General features: G+C 40.6%; 1 protein-coding gene across 1 annotated transcript in view; it reads right to left on the bottom strand.

Moving 5' to 3' along the window:
• LOC111650925 (cell surface glycoprotein MUC18-like) overlaps positions 1-19,607 on the bottom strand; it is a 28,591-nt gene extending 8,984 nt beyond the window's left edge. The window contains exon 1 of the mRNA XM_023400859.2: positions 19,398-19,607. Coding sequence (XP_023256627.2) covers positions 19,398-19,461 — 64 coding nt within the window. The 5' untranslated portion in view covers positions 19,462-19,607. The remainder of the gene's footprint in view (positions 1-19,397) is intronic.
• Positions 19,608-21,602: the final 1,995 nt, after the last annotated feature.

The following is a 21,602-nucleotide window of genomic DNA, read 5'->3' as shown; positions in this document are numbered from 1 at the left end:
AGGATTGTCCCTGCTTTGACTCCAATTTATGTTTAATTTATGTCCGGCAAGAAAAAGGTGAGACTCCACTGAGACATGAAAGGATGAGTATGATGAGCAGAGCTTGTGTGTGTGTGTGTGTGTGTGTGTGTGTGTGTGTGTGTGTGTGTGTGCGTGTGTGTGTGTGTATAAGAGAGAATAAGGATGCATCTACCATTAATGGCAAATAACTTTTCATTTTCAACTTTTGAATCACACTACATTCCTCACACGCATCGCCCTGTGCTGCTGGCGTTTTATTTGTTGGAATATGTTATCACTCACATTGTGAACACTGGTATTTCACAAACAACCTTTAATCTAGGGCTTTACATGTGGTCTAATCTTAGCTCATGATACAGTATTTATTATATCCCTGAATGACAGTGTCTACATATTTCCCACACTTTCATACTCTCTTCATACTGTAACCACTGGTTGGTGGTGTAAAGAAGATAACGATACTCTAATAAAGGATGATAACGCATTACAAGCTGCCCCAATGAGGCGAAAATGGAACAGTTCTTGTGTCCTAACTGAGAAGCTACACAGCAGCAATTGAGTGTCTCGTAGATTTGTGACTTTAATTTCAGAGTATGTCTGAGGTTTCTATAAAATGTATGACTTTAAAATCTCTGTAAATATACAAATTTAATTTTAAAAGATTGGTGTTTTTCCCGTAATATTACCTCCCTCCCCATGTCCATTTTATTTGATTTATTTTTTTTACTTATGGCCCTATACGCCATTGTAAGAAACAGACAACATTTGAGAGCATAATTATATGCAAAAATAATTATGGCTATATTGCATTTGATTATAACGATAGAACACACTAACCTCCTGGCAGTTTTGTACAGACACACAGTGTGTATACCACCGTGTAATATTTCCACTCAAACACACCACTGAAATGAAATGACAGCTCCGGGACATGTTTCCAGCCCTGTCACATCTAAGAATAACAATGGCCTATCAAACTTGTTTGCTTACATGATACAGCAGAATTACAGTACACTGACCCGACTGGCACCAGAAATAGCAGCCCTACTTCAGGACAGGGTGAGACAGAGAGAGGGAGCATGGGAAAACAGTGCCTCAGTCAGGCTGCTCTTCGTACAGATGTTATTAGGTCTGAGAAGAGTGAATAGAGTATAGAGTTAACAAGAAAGGACAGGCGGAAGAAAAGACAGAGGTAGGACGGGAGGAGAAATCAAGTTGGCACAGAGGTGTGTTTAGAAAGTGTTTGGTTCTCTAACAGTTGCTGTGGTGACATTTACTGTATTGCACCAATCCCTCAGTGGCGTACGTACGGCATCATGCAGAGAGGAGGAAACGTTATTAAACTAAAGAGAACAACTCTCATATGGTGAGAAGAGAAACACAGAGTGGTTCAAAATGCCAAAGAAAAATCCTCGACTTTCCATTTTCACTTGCTTCTGACAAGCTGCAGGATGTGATGTTTATTTAAGCCATGCCACACAAGGACCTCTTCTACCGTGCGGCTGTATTCATTCCGCTCAGCAGTTCTTGGATTCATGCTAAATATTTGCGTAACTGAATTAAAAATCGGGTAAAAAAAAAAAAGAGGCATTCCAACTAGTTAACCATAATCATTATCTTTTACATATTCCTCTATCTAGTGTGTGTTTTTTTATCCCTTCATGTCTTATTAAAACCAAAACCATCAGTGTCTACATTACGAAGCCTGAGTTAAAATTTTAACCTGATTACAAAATGACATAGATTTTCACAGTCCTTTTGAAGATTTTTAGCCCATGTGAACAAACAAAGAATGAGGACTTGAAGGCATCCGATCAATAGAAAATACGCAAATTTGCTTAGTCAAGATCATGTTGGCATATTCAAGCGCAAGTTTCCTCTTTCACAATATAAATGAACTAGAAAATAGCTGGACTGTTGTGGGGGATGCATGTACCTTTCCCCTTCTCTCTTCTCTCTTTCCTTATCCATCAAGCTACACAATTAACCTGTCTCAGGTGCAACTGGAGCTTTAAGCACATCTGTCCATGTCACAGGCCGTGTATATAAATTACGGTAGCTCTGAAGTGCTGCACCACATTATCAGCTCAGACCAATGTTTTCTGAGGAACTATTCTGTCATTTATCCTGTTTGAAAGATTTGTACAAAGTAAGAGTATGTTTCCTATTATTATAGTTTTAGTGTTAAACTGCAAAAACAGAAAGGAAGGAAATAAGAACCTTAGATGTGTTTGCGTGTCAAACCCATCAATGGGAACTTAGATATCAACTTCCAGGATGACTGAGAATCTTCACAGACATACTTGAGGGATGGACAGGCCCACCCCCTCTCTCATGGATCCAATTGCCAGCACAGTAGTGCCACTTAGTTGGGGTCAATTCAGCTTGGCTAAATGATGCAAAAGAATGTTATGAGAAGCTGTTCAAAACGCAGACACAAAAGGTCTTGTCACAGGTCTATCAATCACATTAGTCATGTGATGCACCCCAAGGCATTTTAACACACAAAGACACACAACACAGGACTCTTGGATGTAACTGGCCGAAAAGGACTCTCACTGACTCGTTAATCCCCCACACAGACACAACTGTCCATCAACCCTAAAGTTTATAATGCAATGAATATGGCATTCAAATAAAAGAATGACAGATTTTTCTGCAGCAGAGACTAATAAATATACATTATATGTGTTGCTATTATTTGCAATAAAGATTTTGTTATGCCATTCTTAAAATACAGCAAAAAAAATCCTCTCAGCTGTCATTCAGTTCATGATGTTGCCCAGTACCCCACACCAGGCTCTTTGACCCCAGTATTTTCTTTCGTGTGCATATTTCTTTTTATCCTTGTTTGTTTGAATTAGCTGTTACCAGTTACCCTGGCTTTCATTCATTAATGAGGACTCTAGTGACCTAGTTTGGGGTATATCAAGAGGAGATATTTCTAAAACTAGTCTTGCTGCTGCGACCCTGGGCTGAGAGGATGGCTCCATTCCCGCTATGTTGGCTGCACACATTAATCCTCCAGAAGTAGAGAGGACTGGCCAACAGCACCAAACAGAAATGGCATCTAGAAACTGAACTCCAGAGTAGTTTTAAGTGTGAACAGAGTACGGATTGTAGTTTATCTGTATCGGTATCATATTGTATGGTATGGTATCGCATCGCATCGTATCGTACCTATTAATATACCATGTAAAAGTAAACACATCTGAGCAATCACACTTTTTAGATATATTGTTAGTGGTGAAATGATGGTCAATTAATCTCTCAGTCAGCTGGATTGATGGGAGATGAATTGCTAACAATTTAGATATTCATTTAAGTTAGCTATTGGATAATATGTCAAACTGATACTGGTTCCACTTCTTCAAATTTGAGGTACCCTGTTTAAAAACTAGTGCTGTGAGCAAAGTTTTTAAGAGTGGGTTCCTATTTTTGTTTAAAAGGAAACTTTACAATTCAGCTTCATATAAATATCATATAAATGTATATAACATAAAACAGGGGCTAGTGGGGATACACTTTGTTAAAGCAGTACAGGAGGCTGTGTTGGTGGGGTCATGTTGTTAACATTCCCTGTGAGACAGTGAAATTTGATCCAGGAAGTTCAGGTTAATGCACTTTGCTGGATGATGTCGTGCTGTAGTAAAGCCTGGTTGAACTCGTTTACTGCCAGACGACCCTGTGCTGTTTTGTTGGAGCCCACTGTGTTGGCAACCATTCAAATAAATGAGAGGTCTAGGTTTTTTCACACTCAGCCTTAGACACTTAAGCACAATTAATCAACAGCTCAAAGAAGAAACTGACTAATTGATACCATAGATAATCATTAGATGCTACTTTAATACAGAGCAGTAGGGAGTCTGTGAGGCGTTCAGGTGATGTTTTAACTCCTGACAATGAGATGGACAGTGGCAGCTGCAGCAAGCAAACTGCACATTCCCACGATGCCTCAGAGAAAACAAGGTCAACTTGTCACACTGACCTGCCAGACACTTTCCCCAGCGCACACACACATGCACGCAGCCACACACACACACACACACACACACACACACACATATCCCCAGGGTGCTGGAGCCAAACGCCGGCAGTATCCACTCAACATGCCATCAAAATTAACGATTTCCAAAAGGCAGAGGAGACGAGACAAAGAATGTAAATACAGTGGAGAGGATCAGGAGTGGACCACACAACAGGCGAAAAAGGGAGGGAGACACATCGCTCTCTGATTTCTCGTGGTGATTTGATGCTATGTTCCATTTCAAAAGACCACCTGTTGTAGCGATCAACCCAGGCAAGACCTGGGTCAGTTCTCAGCACGCCAGACTCCAGTCCGTCCATCATTCACGGATGCTCTGCTGACTCATAACTGTTACAACAGTACAGTAATAAAGCTCTGGCTGTGTCAAACAGCAGCGGTGGTGGTAGACTGAAGGATGCAGAAAGGGAAAGACAATATACTCTCCCTTCTCTCAGCAACTAGCAACAAGGTAGCACTTAGCAAGCCAATGATGCCCGACAGCTCAAGCAGAGCAGTGACCGCCAGCACAAGAATGTTGTAAGAAGCTTGTTGATGCATTTGAAGTGTCAGTTCACGAGCTTACAACTTGAATCTCACACTTTATCGGGTTCCTGAACATTTTCTGTCATGCTCTATTTTGGAAAGCAAAACCCCACATGTAAATTGATTGAGTTTTTAACACTCGGTGACAACATTGGGGAAACCACTAACAATGCCTCTCCTGCAACATCGACAGTGAACTTCAGTGTGAGATTTTTTTCAACATACTGTAGTTTGGCTTTGACTGGTGGGTTTGCTTGATTTGATTAGTTCCCAAATGGCTCACATTCATAAACCTTTTTCACTGCAGACATTTTGACTTGTTACAGAAGGAAAATCAACAGACAAAACTTATTACAGTAATCATGGCCCTGTTGCAGTTACAATAATGTTATTAGTTACACTTATGTTAAACGAGTCAGAATATCTGCAGTTAAAAAGGTCCATTCAGTTTCACTTCATATTTTGGGCAGCGCTGCTATATGCAATTACAAACTTTTGCTTTTCAATAAAAACATCCGAAAATGAAAACATGTGGACTGCTGGGATAGAAAATCATCTCTGAGCAGCTTTAGTTTCACAGCTGTGAAGATCCAAACACAGGCCTTCAGTTGCGAGAGGCAACGCAGCTTCACTGACCTGAGGCTAATCCCTCTTTGATAAGCAACTCTTTGGTTTTCCCTCAGCACTTACATTTCAAAGAGAGTTCACTCTGTTCCAGCCTTTGATAACTACTTGGCAACAAGACTGATTCCCCTTTGCTCAAAGTTTCCACACTCAGCTATTTCGATATGAACACACACACACACATATACACTACACAAGATATGAGTTGAATATATGACTTGGGATTTCATGTGGGATGCGGCCATCTTTGCCAAAGCTGTGTAATTCCAGGATATTCAAAAAAAAAACAAAAAAAAAAAAATTTTTACAATTACTCTCACAATCTCACATATGCATGCATACTTCCATATGTGTGTGTATATGTGTGTGTGTCTGAGCGAATCTCAGTGGGCCATTTCCTCATTGCCTGCTCCCATGGTGGTACAAACGCCCCCTCCATCCTCTTTCCCACGTCCCATACTACAAATTTGTCTCCATATGAGCCTGTCTGTGAGCAGGCACTAACAAAATAACACAGGCTGCATGGAAGTATGGGAAAGGCCAACAGAAAATGTATTTTTGTATGACACTGATTGTGACTGTACAGAGGAAGAGAGAGGGAGAGACAGAGAGAGAGAGAGAGAGAGAGGTCCCATGACATGGCCTCACAAGTATGAGATGTGCGTTGCTTGCTGCTGGCATATTATGGCTAAAGATAGATTGCAGATACACACACATACAAACATGCTGAAAGCTTTTTACCCATTGACTCACAGGATAAGGTACTCAGCAGTAGCTTTCTCCTTTTTTGGTGGTTGCTACAAGTGGCAATAATGGAAGAGAAAAATATTTACTGCTCTTTCTTAACACATCCATTTGCTACCTTTGTTTGCAAGGTAAATGTTACCAAGACAAAAAGTCTGATGGCTAAAGGGCAAAACACTTTGGTTTTGTCTAAACAACATCACAGGTCATACATTATCAGAGGTCGTTGCCGTTAATTGTTTCTCGTGTGCTATATGGAAATCTGGCTTTTTACAGTAAACGCCCTGACAAAAATCACATTCCTATGTATGTCACGTGTCATAAGTTGGAAGAGTTAAAGATCCCACGAAACGGGTACTTTTACATCATGGAAAACTGTTACCTCCTGGGAAACAGTGCATCTTCAGTGGTGACCTAATGCTGCATTCATGTCATATCTGATGGATGATAGAGATGGGAAAAGAGTCCCATTTTTACAACTTCCACACATGTAACATGACAATTCAAGCCAGTTATATGATTACAGAGTTGGTTTAGTGAGGGTTAAAAATACTATGCATTGATATACAGTATAATAACAAATTCATTCCATATTATTAAGCACCAAGTCAGATATATTGAAGCCTGCTGAAAAAGTCTGGGTTTTCCAAGACACGATTACGACTTCGATGTTCATGCGATCACTATTTACAAGTTGGAATCTCCTAATTACGGTAACTCCGATGTGACACGAACACAGCACAATGGTGCCTTAAGGGGTGAAGCTAAACCAATAAACCAAACCAATAAAATCATCACAAATTTTTTAACAATCATTCATTCCTAGACAACAATAACCCATTGGTTTAAAATTGAAATTGATCCCTTTCTGTCCAGGTGAAATATATTAAGGAGGACCTTTAAAGACCTCATGAAATTGGAACTTCAACTTCATGGAAAAACTAACTTTCTGTGTATTTATAGGCCACCTCATGCTGTTCCCATAATTACAAAATTTCCTAAAACGGTCACATATTTTTGGATGTGTGCTCCCCTATACACTGTTCTCCCTCGTAGATATCCTGTTAGTTTATACTTGAATGAATGAATGAATGAATGAATAATGATCCCTCACTGTGTTGTGTCCAGCCACAAAATCCTGTTTCAATGCATAATACATCACATAACAAAGGTAAATATACCATTTTACACACTGGCTGCACAAGTACAAACCCCCAGTACAGTGGAGGATGATTCACAGGTAAAAATCTAAATTGTAATTTGTGCAAACTGCCCAGAAAAAATGTGTTCTTAATCACACTAACGTCATGCCAAGTTCTTACAAAAAACAGTACCAGTGTTGAGGTGAACTCATCTCTTTCTCACATGGTCTATTTGCCAAAAGCTTTGCCTATTTATCACTGTACAAATAAAAGGTCGATTTAAAATATCTCACATGCTGCGATCTGAAGTTCCCAGTGTTTGTGCAGCAAGGGAGCGGTGAAAACAATGATCTCTTTTTACTGCATCAGACGTTTCTACTTGGAGAAGGCTGGTTAAAGTGAAATGAATGAAACTGAATCAAATGCTATCAGCCTACTGAATGTCTGTTCTGACCTAGATAGAAAAAAAAAAAAACAGTTCAGTACATAATCACAGTTTGTCTGCTCTGTGGAGTCAGCAGCACAGTGTCATAGCTGAGGGCTGATAGGTTGCATTAGGTTAAAAGGATCCTAATGTGCATTAGATCAGCACGGAGCGTTGTCTCAGGAAAACAACATCTATTATTAAGCAGAGTGTTGAACTACCAGAGAACAGACAGAGATCCTGACAGGTCTCCACTTGTGCCAGGGCAGCTCCCAGAGGACAACTTCAGATCCACGGATCAGCCAGGATCTGTGCTACTCAAGCTTCTAATTCCTTCCCGCACATATCTGCGAAGCCTCAGAATGCTGCAAAACACACTCACCAATTGGACACATGCCGTCCATCAAAACACACTGCAAACTTTAACACCACCACCATATACAGAAAGGCGCTTCAGTTGACCACCTGTCCATGGTGTTGGAAAATGAGGTTATGATTTACGTTTATTTCAGTTTTGAAGGTTGTGACACTCAGTTTTCTCAATCGGATTCTTACTTTAAGTGATAGGATCCTTCATGAAAAGTTTGGGTTATTTCACAAGAGATTTCTGTACCTAAGTCAGTTTCCTCTGATCAGCGTTCAGCAACATTTAAATCATCATCTGGTGGCAGTTGTGGGATTGTTTGATTATGTTGCCAGCGATTGTCAATCACACCACACCCGCACACTCATGAAGAAGCAGATTGGCTGAATTTCTGAATGTTCAACTCCTAAGAATATTTTATTCCAAACTTTAACTTTTATTTATACATGTCTAATCATGAATGGTCAATGTTGTAGAGAAATATCCAAGATGACAAAAGATTTCAGATATTATTACATATTTTGCATATTTTTACACCTAAAGTATATTAAATATTTACAATGTCAGCCTATTTAGTGTACAGGCTAACATTCCAGTTACTCCATGACTTATGCCACACTAGCCATCCATGTTAGCCTGTATTATGCCAGGTAAGTAATGTAAGTTTTGTTCTACCCTTATGTTGTAGTGTTTTCTGTGTTTGGCTGTGGTGTCTGCAGTTGCACAGCATTTTTGTTATGCTGGATATGTTTTGTGAAAGTTACTGTGTTTTTGTTTCTTTGCCAGGGACAGTCAGAGCCAGAGGCATTATGTTTTCTGGTTGTCCGTCCGTCAGTCTGTCCATCCGTCCCATCCTCATGAATGTGATATGTCAGTAACGCCTTGAGGGAATTTCTTCAAAATTTTGCACAAACAATCACTTGGACTCAAGCATGAACTGATTACAATTTGATGGTCAAAGGTCAAAGGTCGAGGTCACTGTGACTTCATAAAACAGTTTTGGTCATAACTAACCAAAATAATGAAGTGATGACATTTTATATTCAAATGGTCAAGAGGCTCAACTTCCCTGTGACATCATAATGTTCTGCAAAAACAATTCTGGCCATTATTCAGTGCTGTAACTCAGGACGGGGAGATTGTGACATCATTGCCTGCAATTTGGCTTGTTGGCAGAGACATACAAGCGCAAGGGAGTAATCCTAGCGTTGTCAAATCGGGTTGCGTTTTAACATGCAGCATGTTGGTCTCTCAGTGCTGCAGTGATTTGAGCTCTGTAAATCTGAAGCGTCAGCTGCTCATATTCTCGTTGATCATTGGGTTTGAACTTGTCCACTGTAGATATCCCACTAAGCAGAGTTCACGTTAAAGGTCAGACTTTGGACTTTAACGGGGACTCATCCCGCCCTAACTGCACCCTCTAGCTATATTTCTTTGGTCACTTCCCCAACAACAGGCGCAGTAGGACCGACAATGGGTTTATCAGTGATATATCACTTTCCCTTGACAACAGCCCAGCAGCGAGCCCTGTGCAGTAATTAGCCACGGTCCCTGGTAAATGAGCAGCACTGGGATCTCGTCTTCGTCACACTAAACAGTAAAAGAGACCAGAAGGTAAAAGGAGAGGCCCCTCAGCCGAACAGCCAGTGGTTTTCTCACATTGGCGATATTTAGCAGGGGGACAGAGAGGGCTCTGTGGATTTGACCTCAGAACAGAGACTACAGGGGGAGGAGCACATAAATCACAGCATCAGAATTAAACAGAGACTTCTCCACCAGAAATCAAAGCGCAGCAGCCAGTGATGGAGTACACGTCAATGGATGAGACGATCCTATATTCTTATGCAGCCACTAATAATCAATGGTTTTTATTCACACCAATGAAACATTCTGATGGCCTTCTACAGTATATAGCTTATAATTCTTATGATACTGTTTATCATCGGTTTAAGAATAAGTTAAAAAAAAGTCCAGGAGAGCAGAGAAAGTTGCTCTCCCTGCTCTGGTTTCAAACCTTCACGAATCACAAATCTTAAGCGCCTGGTTTTTCTCATCAATGCCATAAACTGTTCTCATGAACACGCTTGACTGTATATCATGCTGGATAAAATCAATCACACACTGTAACAGCTTTGCAGGTGTGCCTCACGCTGAAGTCTGAAAACCATGTCCGACACATTTAGTTTTAGAAAATTCAAGCCTGCAGCCCCATCTTGTCACCATCTTATCAGTATAGGGTGCCGTTTTCCACATATTACTTTGTATTCTGCCGCATTAATGTCTTGTTGATGCCTTCCAGTGTCGTGGATTTGCTGACTGGGTGTCCTGCAGCTCTGTGGATACTCTCCTTTGACAGAATTACAGGGATAAAAAAATCTGGAAATATATAAATAAAGACTTCTTAGGTTCTTTTAAGCCATTTTAAACCTTGTGAAAAAAAATCTCTCAAGCTTCAAGCGTTTGTGTTTGTCTTGTTTTTACCTAACTTTGTCTAACAAATAAAAAGGTTAAAAATAATCTTACACAATGAAAGACCTTAGTATAATTGCTAATGGAATTAATGGTCTTTTTAGAGTTTATAGTTATTATGGCACAAAAAAATTCAGAGCAAAGTGGCTCTGACTAAACACCCATGTGTTGGTATTTGCACTTGCATTTCTGTCTGTGTGGTTCCTCAGACCCAGACTGTGGAATTAAGGACTGTATTATCTAAGTAGAATTTAATTTGGCTCACTTAATCTCTCCACATTTTATTCCTTAAATAGTCTGACCACACGCAGTCAGCTCTAATCACCCTCATCTATGAAAACAAGTCTGGAGAGGAGATGTACAACCATGATTTTCGTATTTAGGGTATTAAAGCAGCTGTTTTCAGGGTGATGCATGGACAACTTTAAACAGTTTCCTTCTAAGGTTTCAGGTTATTCAGTGTGGATTAAACTCTCCAGTGGCAAAACCTTTCAAAGAGGGGTGTAAATACAGACGGGAGCAAATTAAAGGACAGAACTAACACGGCGTCTCTTAGTGAGGTGTGGGGGTCAGTGTGTGAAGAGCTTTGGTATATGATTCACATCATTTTTATAATCATCATCCTGGAAGAGTCCGCTCCCATCAGAACAGAAATGTTTCATCTATGCATGAAGGTGACCGCTCACAACAACATTGTATTGATGTGCAGTGACCCTCCTCTCTAAGGGGACAAGTGGACCCAAACCATGCCAGCAAAATGCCCCTCACAGCATAACAGAGCCACCGGACCCCCTCACTGCAGGGGTCAAGCATTCAGGCCTGTAACATCCTCTTGGTGTTCGCCACGCAATGATTCATCAGACCATATCTCTTTTTTCCATATCACTGTGGACCAGCACCTACTGTATGATTTTTTTGCACCACTGAACTCTCAAGTGTGCATTCATCTTTGTAAAGACGGGTTTGTGCACTGCAACTCTATGCAGCTGTGGACAGACTGTTATTGCTGACATTCTTAGTCACGTGAGGAAGAGTTGCTGTTGTGCTTCTCCTTACATATCGCACTAATGAACGAGCTACACAGTCATCAAATGTGTGCTCTCGAGCAGAATTTCTGACCGTATTCACTGACGTCTTTTCCCATAGATCTATACGCAGGTGTCACTTTAGTCACTGTTCCTACCAAGACACGAGCCAGCTGAGCAGTCTCTGCTCTGTAGACTGGATGTTGATTGTCTTATTGTACCTTCCAGAGCACCTGGTTTATCTGTGCACCTTTTATTACGGTTTCCCTTTTATTTCTCTGTACATGTACACGCTTCTTAAAAATGACTGCATTTTGTCAAACAGTGGAGAGACTGAAACATTTGGAACAACACAGCGATTCATTGTCATGTAATTGTGGGACATAAATTATTTGATTTATGCATTGAGTTTGAGTTTTGCACTGTAAGCAAAGTTAATGAAATTTGGCCTGGAGGCATTTCGTAATACAAAAATGATACATCTATCACTAATCCCATTTCCCTTATGACAGAGTGAATGGTGTTGATTTCAACATTTTGGTAAAATCCCACACCCTTGCAACACCTAAGAATGTTAACTATTTCTGAGAGCCAAACAACCATAGAGAAATCATCATTCTGACATCGGAGTCAGTGTGACTGACAAGATGGAACAACTGGCCCATCTGGGGGCCACTAAATAACCTTTGACCCAGTGTAATGGGGGGGGGTGGGGAGTTGGAACATTTTGAAGTAAAAGAAAAATCTCAAATGCTTTTCCCTTGACTGAATACACTCATACACTAAAGAAAGCCACTTGTGACACATGTAACCACAGTTCAATTTGTTATGCAGACAAATGAAAAATGGTAATTTATGTGGTTTGTACTATTGGTTGCTGTAGTAAACAGACAACCAGCATCATTTTCCATAATTGCAGCTTTTATCAGCCATTGAGACCCACTTCTTTAGCTTGTCAGCTGGCTTTTGGTTGCTTTAGGAGCATCTCTGTTGTAAATAAAACTGTAAGTTTATCTTTTTGAGAGCTCAGTGTGACTGGACGACCATACTGGATGATTCTGCACCTCAAGATTTACATCTAATGCCAATGTTCAATGCAGGAAGTAGTGTTCTCTTAGTATAGCAAGACGAAACTTAAAGTATGATGGTCGGGGTGGTGGATAGGTCTGTAGCTTCACATAGGAGACTGTAACTGTAATCACAATGTTTCCATAACCCCTTACCAAGGGTTTTAGCTGCCTAACCATAACAATCCATAACCACACTCTTTCCCAAAGCTTAACCCTACTGTAACTGCCATGTGTAGATACTGCAGAAAGCCTCTTTAAAAACCACTCTGACTGGGTGTAAATAAAAACACTGTAAGTGAATATAATGTAGGATTTTGCAGAAACCTTCCAATGCTGACATTCTTGGCTGGCAATAGGGTTGAATTTAGATCCACTTAGCAATAAAGAGAACTGATAGTAGAGGGTAGAGTACCACTGACTCACACCACACCACCACCCTTCCTCTGTGATCACAGATCACAGGAAGCGCAACTCTTCCTCTTTGATCACAGATCACAGAGGAAGTGAGACTTACTTACCAAATATCCAAACACCATAGTTGTTCCTCTATTATCTCCACTGCTTTAGGAGACAATTTAAAAAAGGAATTAAATACAGGTGTAAATCAGTGTAAAAATTATGCATCCAGATGTTGACCTAACACAAGCTCACTGGGTCTCTGCACCTCTTCACTATCTCTTCAGTCACCTCTGAAGTAATGTTGATGTTTTTGACTCATGAGAGTTTTCTCAATTTGTTTAAAAGAAAAAAAAAAGTTTATTTCAGGGCTGATACAACATAGTGCAGTTTGTTTTGGTGTTTGTTTCAACCGTGACCCGAGTTTAACTTAGCAGGCCATCCCAGAAGTCCAACAGATAATCACGAAGGATAAAAGAACAACTGTTCATATCTATAAGTACATCAGGTCAATAAGTGATGATAAATCTAATTATAAGACAAGTTTAATGGTAGGCAGTCATGAAAGATGCAAAAAAGTTCACAGAACTTTGATCATGGAAGCTTATTGTCCAACACATTCATTTTCCCTGCATATCTGTTCTCCTTTTCACAGTGAACAGCCGAGCATCACACACTTCTGCACCACTGGATCAGACTGAGGTTTAGTGCCACGCTCAAGCAGAGCTTTCTTCCACTTGGCAGCTTCATTAAAAACAGTTTTCCGTTATTTATAAAAGACTTCAAAATGGGTGGACCACATGAAACCGCTCTGTAATACTTGTCCAGTGAATTGTGCTCAAATAACACATCTGACTGAGGTCGGAACTACTTCTTGATTTCCTACAGAGTGCACAATGTTGAATATGTTTTCAAAGAATGAGTATTACAGAGATGATTTGTATTATCTTTTTTTTTACTCGAGTGGCTTTGAAAGCACCAAACTGACCTCTTAGCCTCTCTCACTGCAATAAAAAAGGTGCAAGATCACAAAAAGAAATTAAATGTATAAATCATTTTACAAATTATTACTATTTTCCTGCTTCCCTAGTGTCAAGCAAACAAGAGGAGCTTTTATTATGTTTTATGTCCCAGTTTACATATATAGGTTTAATGGTTCGATACTTTTTATGTTTGTCAAGGGGATCAGGTAGCAGCTCAGGTCAGAACCAAATGCTCCCCCATGGCTGAGGCTTTTAGACTTGGTGATCATTAGCCTTGTGTTAATATATTTAAATTGTTTTCACAGTGACTCACAAAATCTTAACAATTACATCATAGTTTGGAGCTACTTTTTCAGAAAAATGCATATCTGTAGATGCATTAATCTGCCCTGACAGTGGCTGTGTAAACAGGACACAGATAAGACATTCAATAAAATCCCATTTATTTATTATTAATGAAATTAGGGATTTTATAAATACTTTTAGAGGGGCCACAGAGAATACGCTAAGTGGGCAGAGGTTATGCATTAAAGATAACATTGTAGCAGCTCTATCCCTGATCCAAATTATTACTCCACAGTCAAGGGCGTCTCTAAAGTAAAATTTATTCTAAGGTTGCCACAAATCACAAAGTTTCAACAGTGGACCTGACTTTCTTATGTGTTACAATACCTTTAATACTTAAATATAACAAAAGCCAACCTTTTCTCAGAGGTCATTTACAACCAGTTTGTTTGTGTTTATAATACAGCAGAAAAATGAGGCCTGAGCTTCCATCATGATCGTAGAACAGCAATGCTGACAGCTTCTCAACACTTTCAAATAGATAGATAATTAAATTCTTCCAAATTAGACATATGTAATGTCTGAGTAAAAGTGAATCTAGACACTTGAATTCTACAGTTTGTCAGAGTCACCAGCCGCGAAACAATAACTCTACTTTAACAAAACGCATGAAGACAACAGGTCATTGTGCAGTAGCAGTGAGCTGACCTGAGCGGGTACATGCTGCATGTGTGTGTGTGTGTGTGTAGGTGTGCTCATATGTGTCTTTGACTCAGGCCAACTGACTGGGAGCGTGTTGTCTGCACTGTGAGGGAATCAGGTGTACACAGCTGTCCGTCTGATCAGAGAACTTCAAAGGCCGTTAGGGCGGCAGTCAGTGGGAACAGTCAGAGGAGAGCTGACTCTTCACATGCTGTGCTAAAGCTGATCTCTAAACCCCCTGATATGAGTGGATGTGCCCTGCAGCCAAATATGGAGCTATACATCAGTACAGTAGAGTACAGTGAAGTCTTCCAATGTGTGTCGAGGCCCTCCAATATGACTTACAGATGAAATGACTCAATGCACATCTGCACACAAGGCTGAGGCATCACTGATGGTGTGTTTCTTATAAAAACCTAACTGTGCTGAGCTTTGAAACTGGACAAATTGGATTTTTCTGAAAGCCCATTATAAGCCAACATGTACAGAACAAACTGTTTTTCTACGAGTGACAAATGTTGACAAATTCTTGTGTTTCCCCCTGTTCTGATAAATGAAGTCTGAACCACAGAACATTTACTTCCTTTCTTTAACACAGTAACCTAGTTAGCCCACTCGCTGTGCCAGTAAAACGTCCTGATATTAAGATATCATTCAAAGCTTTAACGCAGGGTGTTTCTTTGCTTGAGCTGCAACAATCATTTTCTGCTACTCATGAAAAGTACACAAAATGGCCCTGATGACAGCAGCACAAAGACCTGGGAGCTTTCTCCACCAGTAACAGCCCCCCACCTTCTCCATCACTGGTTTGCCATATTGACCCAAGTAATGGTGATAATGGATGTTATTCACATCAATAGGAAGATCAAACAGTAAAAGGAAACCTTTTGCTCCTACAGTTCGTGTTCCCAAGTGCACAGCTTCAACCCATTACACTGTTCTACAGGGAGACACTGGATCAAAAATGGTGTTTCCATAAAAACACTGGCAGTTTTTCTTCACTTAGAAACCCATTGGCTAATCATTAATGTGGGTGCATTTTCATTTTGCTCACCATACCTCACCTTGCACATAAAACTTAAAGTGTCAACAACAATCAGTCCATTACAGTATAAGCAGAGGAAAGCAACATCACTGTGCGACTTTATCAACTTTATCTCCCTGGCACTATCACACAACATCCTATGATGGAATCATGAAACAAATTCCCACCATGATGATAAACTGATGCGTAATTTTCAATAAATGTAGCTGTTCGTCATTTGGGTGTATAAGGTATAAAACCATGGAAACATACTGTGCACACAAGAACAGAAGTCTCCAGACTGACACTGCTATGTTATCTAGGCAGCAATATCGATTAGCCACTGCTTACACCAAACCAAACAAGAATGGTCCATTGAAGATTGATGAAACTTTTTCTTCATTCAAAACTTGCAGAGCCTCCATTTACATCACGGTACTGTAATCCATTCACTTCACCATATTTCACAGTATAGTTGACTGTTGGTCAATTCACACCTTTGCTTTGGTTTGACAGAGTTTTGACATAAACTCTTGACAAAAAAACCAAAAAAAAAAACCCTTTGTACTTCTAGCAGGCCAAGTTCCTCCAAAGCCAGAGCCAGACAAAGATGAACTCAAAGTACTGTCCTTTTCCTCACTTTACAACTCCACTGTACTGTAGCTTTCAGTGGCACAATATTCCCTTGCCATTGTACTGTTTCCTTTCCAGGTTTAACTGGGGATCTGGATAATGTTTCACTAATCCTAACAACCGTAAATTCACCAAAACAATTTTAGACATCTCCGGATTGATGGTGCGCTGTCACGGCCCAGATCAAAAACAGTGGTGGACTGCTCATTTCTGTGTGGTGTCCTGAGGACGCTGTTGCATGGGAACACATAAACAGAGTGTTTGAACAGCTCAAGGCTTTATTTCAGGACAAAGATAAGACACCATGTGCCCATGACAAATTTTCTCTAGACATGGACCTGGTTTTGGCACATACTGATTATTTCCATCAGTTGGTTACTAAGACACATTGAAGAATATGTCATTTCTATGCCAAATGTAAGAATATATGCTACAAAAGTCCTTCGTAATGAATGAGAGTTTTATATTTGGTAACAAACAAAGTGAGAACAATGATTGAAGAAAAAAAAAATGTATCTTAGATCCAAGAACTCCACCAAATCATTACAATGTCCAACCTGTCTCACAAACTAACAGCAGTTCATAGGCATGGAAAAGAAACAGTCACAGTCCTCGCTGTGGACATGTGCCGGAAGAGAGGTCTGAATTTAGGGACTTTCATTTCAGGCCAGCTCAGCTCTGCTGATCTTCTGCCAGATTGCCGGGCCTCAATTTTCTATGCTGCGGTCGAGACACAACAGGGACATTTATTGTCCGTGACCAGCTCACTTCTTCTGAAGAGCAGCAGTTGTTGAAACTGAGGCTCAGTGCCTCAGCCGCAGCAGAGAGTGATGACCTTTAAATGAGCAGGGTCTAATGTGCCTGATCTTTGGCCCGGCTTGATTAGAAAATGAATAGTATCCTTATCGAGGGTCACCGCTACAATCCCACAGCATTTCCATCTTTCCTCTGATGTCACCACGGGCTGGAGACAAGAGCTTCCGCACCGACACAATTGCACTTATTCGTGCTCCAAGTGCACAAACGTTCATGTATTCAAACAGAGCGTCTTCGCAGATCCAGCAGGGCCTGAGTGGGTGTTAGCCAACATCATCAAATGCTTGAGATAATAACTATTAAAGACAATGAGGGGGAGACAAACTCACCACAAAGCCTTTTTTCCAACAGTGAACCAGTGATCCAGTGATCCAGTGTGAAGTCTTTCTAAAACTGATTAGAGCTACATATGATTGGTCAATCAATTAGTTGATTGACAAAACAATCAATCTGTAGGAATTTTTCCAAGTGAGTAAAGCAGAATTTGTTGTCCCAGTACTCAGTAGGTCTATAGAGAAGATATAATGTTAAGTTTCTTAAAGATAAATAGTATGTTTCACCAGTCAAGTGACAAAAAGTGCAACACAGAAGGCAGAGGAGATATGGATTGGACGTGAAAGGGATAAAGCACAAGGACAACCTCAAGAGGTAAGGAAGCCACAAAATCAGAGGTCACAGACAATGGTCAGGCAGAACTTAAAACAGAGATCAGCACAATACAAAGAGGTAAGGAAAGGTTAATGTGGTCAATGACAAACAGGAATAAGGAGAGGTAAAGGCGTAGGGTGGGATAGGAGGGAAGAGGAAACACAAAGAGGAAAGGGTTGGGGGGGGCATGTCTTATCTAAACAAACAACACGTAAAAGCAAACCATCACAAGTACAGTCCTGTAAAATGAAGCTGTAATGTGGAGGTAGCGTGACTTTCTCAACCGAATTCACATCACATATGAATCTACGCACACCTCTGAATATAAACACACATCTGCACCTCACCGTTCACCTCCCAAGTATTTTTTTTTTTTTTTTTTACTATGGTCTTTCACAGCTGATTTAAAGACAAAGTCTAATTAACAACAAACGAGATGATAAACTGCACAGGTGAACATTCTTATTTGCTTACATCACACAGATTTCACAGAATGTAAATCTGTGCAGTGAGAGCAATATCTCACTCTGAGAATGTGTGACAGAAACATGGTGGAGCTATTTACCAGGCAAGAGCTGACAGAAAGCAGGCGGAGAGCTCCCTCACTACAACTGCACCTCTGTGCATGTCAGGGGCTAAAAATACATGCAGCAAACTATTCAAACTCACCAAAAATAACTTCATGTACCATGGAAATTGGCAAAGTGTGACATCTCATTTTGTTGTTTTTTTTTTTTTAGTTATAGCTACCAAACAACACTGGTGTGTTTACTCACAACATACATGAAACGCATTAAGAAAGCAGGGGTGAAAAGGGCACATCCAACTCAAGGCTACCTAAATACCGTATAATATATAATACATGGTCAGTTAGTGTTGCTAAGCCACAGCATTCAAATTAGTGTGTGGTGCTTTAAGTTAAAAACAAAAAAACAAACAAAAAAACAGTTTTCCATCTGAAAATCTACTTTGTGTGAGAAGAAACATTTGAGCACATACATAAAGCCAGTGTTACAACAACAAGCAACTGCAGTGACAGGATGCATTGCAAGCCTATGTTGACTTTACACTTTACACATGGAGCTGCACCTGGGCCAGCTCTGCAAGAAGGTGTAGTTTCTGTGCAAGCAACAGTTGAGTTTGGACCAGTTTTGTTGGCAAAGATCTCTTTAAAAAAAAAAAAAAAAAAAAACTTCATGGAAATCCCAACAAAAAAATTCGGTTGCCAGGAGGGAGCAGAGAGAAGCAAACCCAGACCGAACTCTCCCTACATCACATGCAGTTTCTAATTTCCTTTCGAGATAAATTTCTTCTTACTTTGTTTTCTTTCTGGGGGTGTTTATGATGTTTGTGATATTTCTTGGCACAAAAGTTTGCAAAGCCAACCCGATACCCCACGTTCACAGTCCAAACTCCAAACCCTCGTGTTGCACGGATCGTGCTTCTCAGGCACTCACCTCCCCAGGTGTGAAAGAGGACCAGGAGTCCGACGAGCAGAAATCCAGCGTCCTGTACAGCCATGGTTGTTGATCAGTGCTGCAGCTGTCTGTGCTGGGGTGTGTGTGTGTGTGTGTGTGTGTGTGTGTATGTGAGTGGAGGGAGCCTGATAAGGGACTAGTCCTCCTGGGAAACTGTATGAGACACACAGAGTGAGAGAGAGAGCGAGAGAGAGCGAGAGAGAGAGAGAGAGCTGCGGTGCAGCGCAGGGACGCAGATGAAGAGACAGGAGGTCCTCCACTGTAAAAAAAAAAAAAAAAAATGTCCGTCTGCACGAGTCATTCACGCGCACACTCGCAGCACAGTCGCTCTGAAATGCATCATATTTTCTTGACACACGTTCTACTTTGAACAACTCAGTCTTAGCTCTTCTCTGGCTTATTAGTGTCGGTCAAACAGCAGTTCTAAGCCCGAGTTCAAACTGGTGGTTATTTTTTTACAGTGTGCAGAAAGGGAGGCACTTCAGGGCGGAGATCTGCAGCGAAATACAGTATTCAGTTATAATTTACAGCACCCTTTTTTTTCTCTTTTTTTTTTTTTAGCAAGAGTCTTACAGGATGCATGTTCTCTCCAAGGTTACAATGGCTTATGTTTTCTCAACAGGAAACCATGACTGGTAAAGGATGACTGCCTGAAGCGAAGCATTGGCGTGAGCTTGGTGCGAAAGAAAAGGTGTGGCAGTTGTAGGTGCATTTATCATTCAGGACTGGGGCTCAGTTTTAATCATTCCAAAAAACATGGTCTAAAGTTCATGGCAAAAGCAATAGTATAAGTGGATATGGACGGACCCGAAATGCATTTGCACCTGCAGACTGTTAAAGTGGAGCCCTACATGTTAACTTCTTGGCCAATTCCAAATAGTTTCATCTGAAAAAAATTGCCATACACATAAGTTAGAGACAGCACATATGCAGGTGCTGGTCATTAAATTGAATATCATCAAAAAGTTGATTTATTTCGGTAATTCCATTCAAAAAGTGAAACTTGTATATTATATTAATTCATTACACAGACTGATATATTTCAAATGTTTATTTCTTTTAATTTTGATGATTATAACTGACAACTAATGAAAATTCAGTACCTCAGAAAATTAGAATATTACTTAACACCAATACAAAAAAAGGATTTTTAGAAATGTTGGCCAACTGAAAAGTATGAACATGAAAAGTATGAGCATGTACAGCACTCAATACTTAGTCGGGGCTCCTTTTGCCTGAATTACTGCAGCAATGCGGCGTGGCATGGAGTCAATCAGTCTGTGGCACTGCTCAGGTGTTATGAGAGCCCAGGTTGCTCTGATAGTGGCCTTCAGCTCTTCTGCATTGTTGGGTCTGGTGTCTCTCATCTTCCTCTTCACAATACCCCATAGATTTTCTATGGGGTTAAGGTCAGGCGAGTTTGCTGGCCAATTAAGAACAGGGATACCATGGTCCTTAAACCAGGTACTGGTAGCTTTGGCACTATGTGCAGGTGCCAAGTCCTGTTGGAAAATAAAATCTGCATCTCCATAAAGTTGGTCAGCAGCAGGAAGCATGAAGTGCTCTAAAACTTCCTGGTAGACGGCTGCGTTGACCTTGGACCTCAGAAAACACAGTGGACCAACACCAGCAGATGACATGGCTCCCCAAACCATCACTGACTGTGGAAACTTTACACTGGACCTCAAGCAGCGTGGATTCTGTGCCTCTTCTCTCTTCCTCCAGACTCTGGGACCTTGATTTCCAAAGGAAATGCAAAATTTACTTTCAGAGAACATAACTTTGGACCACTCAGCAGCAGTCCAGTCCTTTTTGTCTTTAGCCCAGGCGAGACGCTTCTGTCTCTTGTTCAAGAGTGGCTTGACACAAGGAATGCGACAGCTGAAACCCATGTCTTGCATACGTCTGTGCGTGGTGGTTCTTGAAGCACTGACTCCAGCTGCAGTCCACTCTTTGTGAATCTCCCCCACATTTTTGAATGGGTTTTGTTTCACAATCCTCTCCAGGATGCGGTTATCGCTATTGCTTGTACACTTTTTTCTACCACATCTTTTCCTTCCCTTCGCCTCTCTATTAATGTGCTTGGACACAGAGCTCTGTGAACAGCCAGACTCTTTAGCAATGACCTTTTGTGTCTTGCCCTCCTTGTGCAAGGTGTCAATGGTCATCTTTTGGACAGCTGTC

The sequence above is a fragment of the Seriola lalandi genome, unplaced genomic scaffold (assembly GCF_002814215.2).
Source record: "Seriola lalandi dorsalis isolate HSWRI2012SDOR001 ecotype SW California unplaced genomic scaffold, Sedor1 jcf7180002053065, whole genome shotgun sequence".
Classification (NCBI taxonomy): domain Eukaryota; kingdom Metazoa; phylum Chordata; class Actinopteri; order Carangiformes; family Carangidae; genus Seriola; species Seriola lalandi.
Note: the sequence above shows the minus strand (reverse complement) of the source record. Positions and strands in the feature narration are given on the sequence as shown.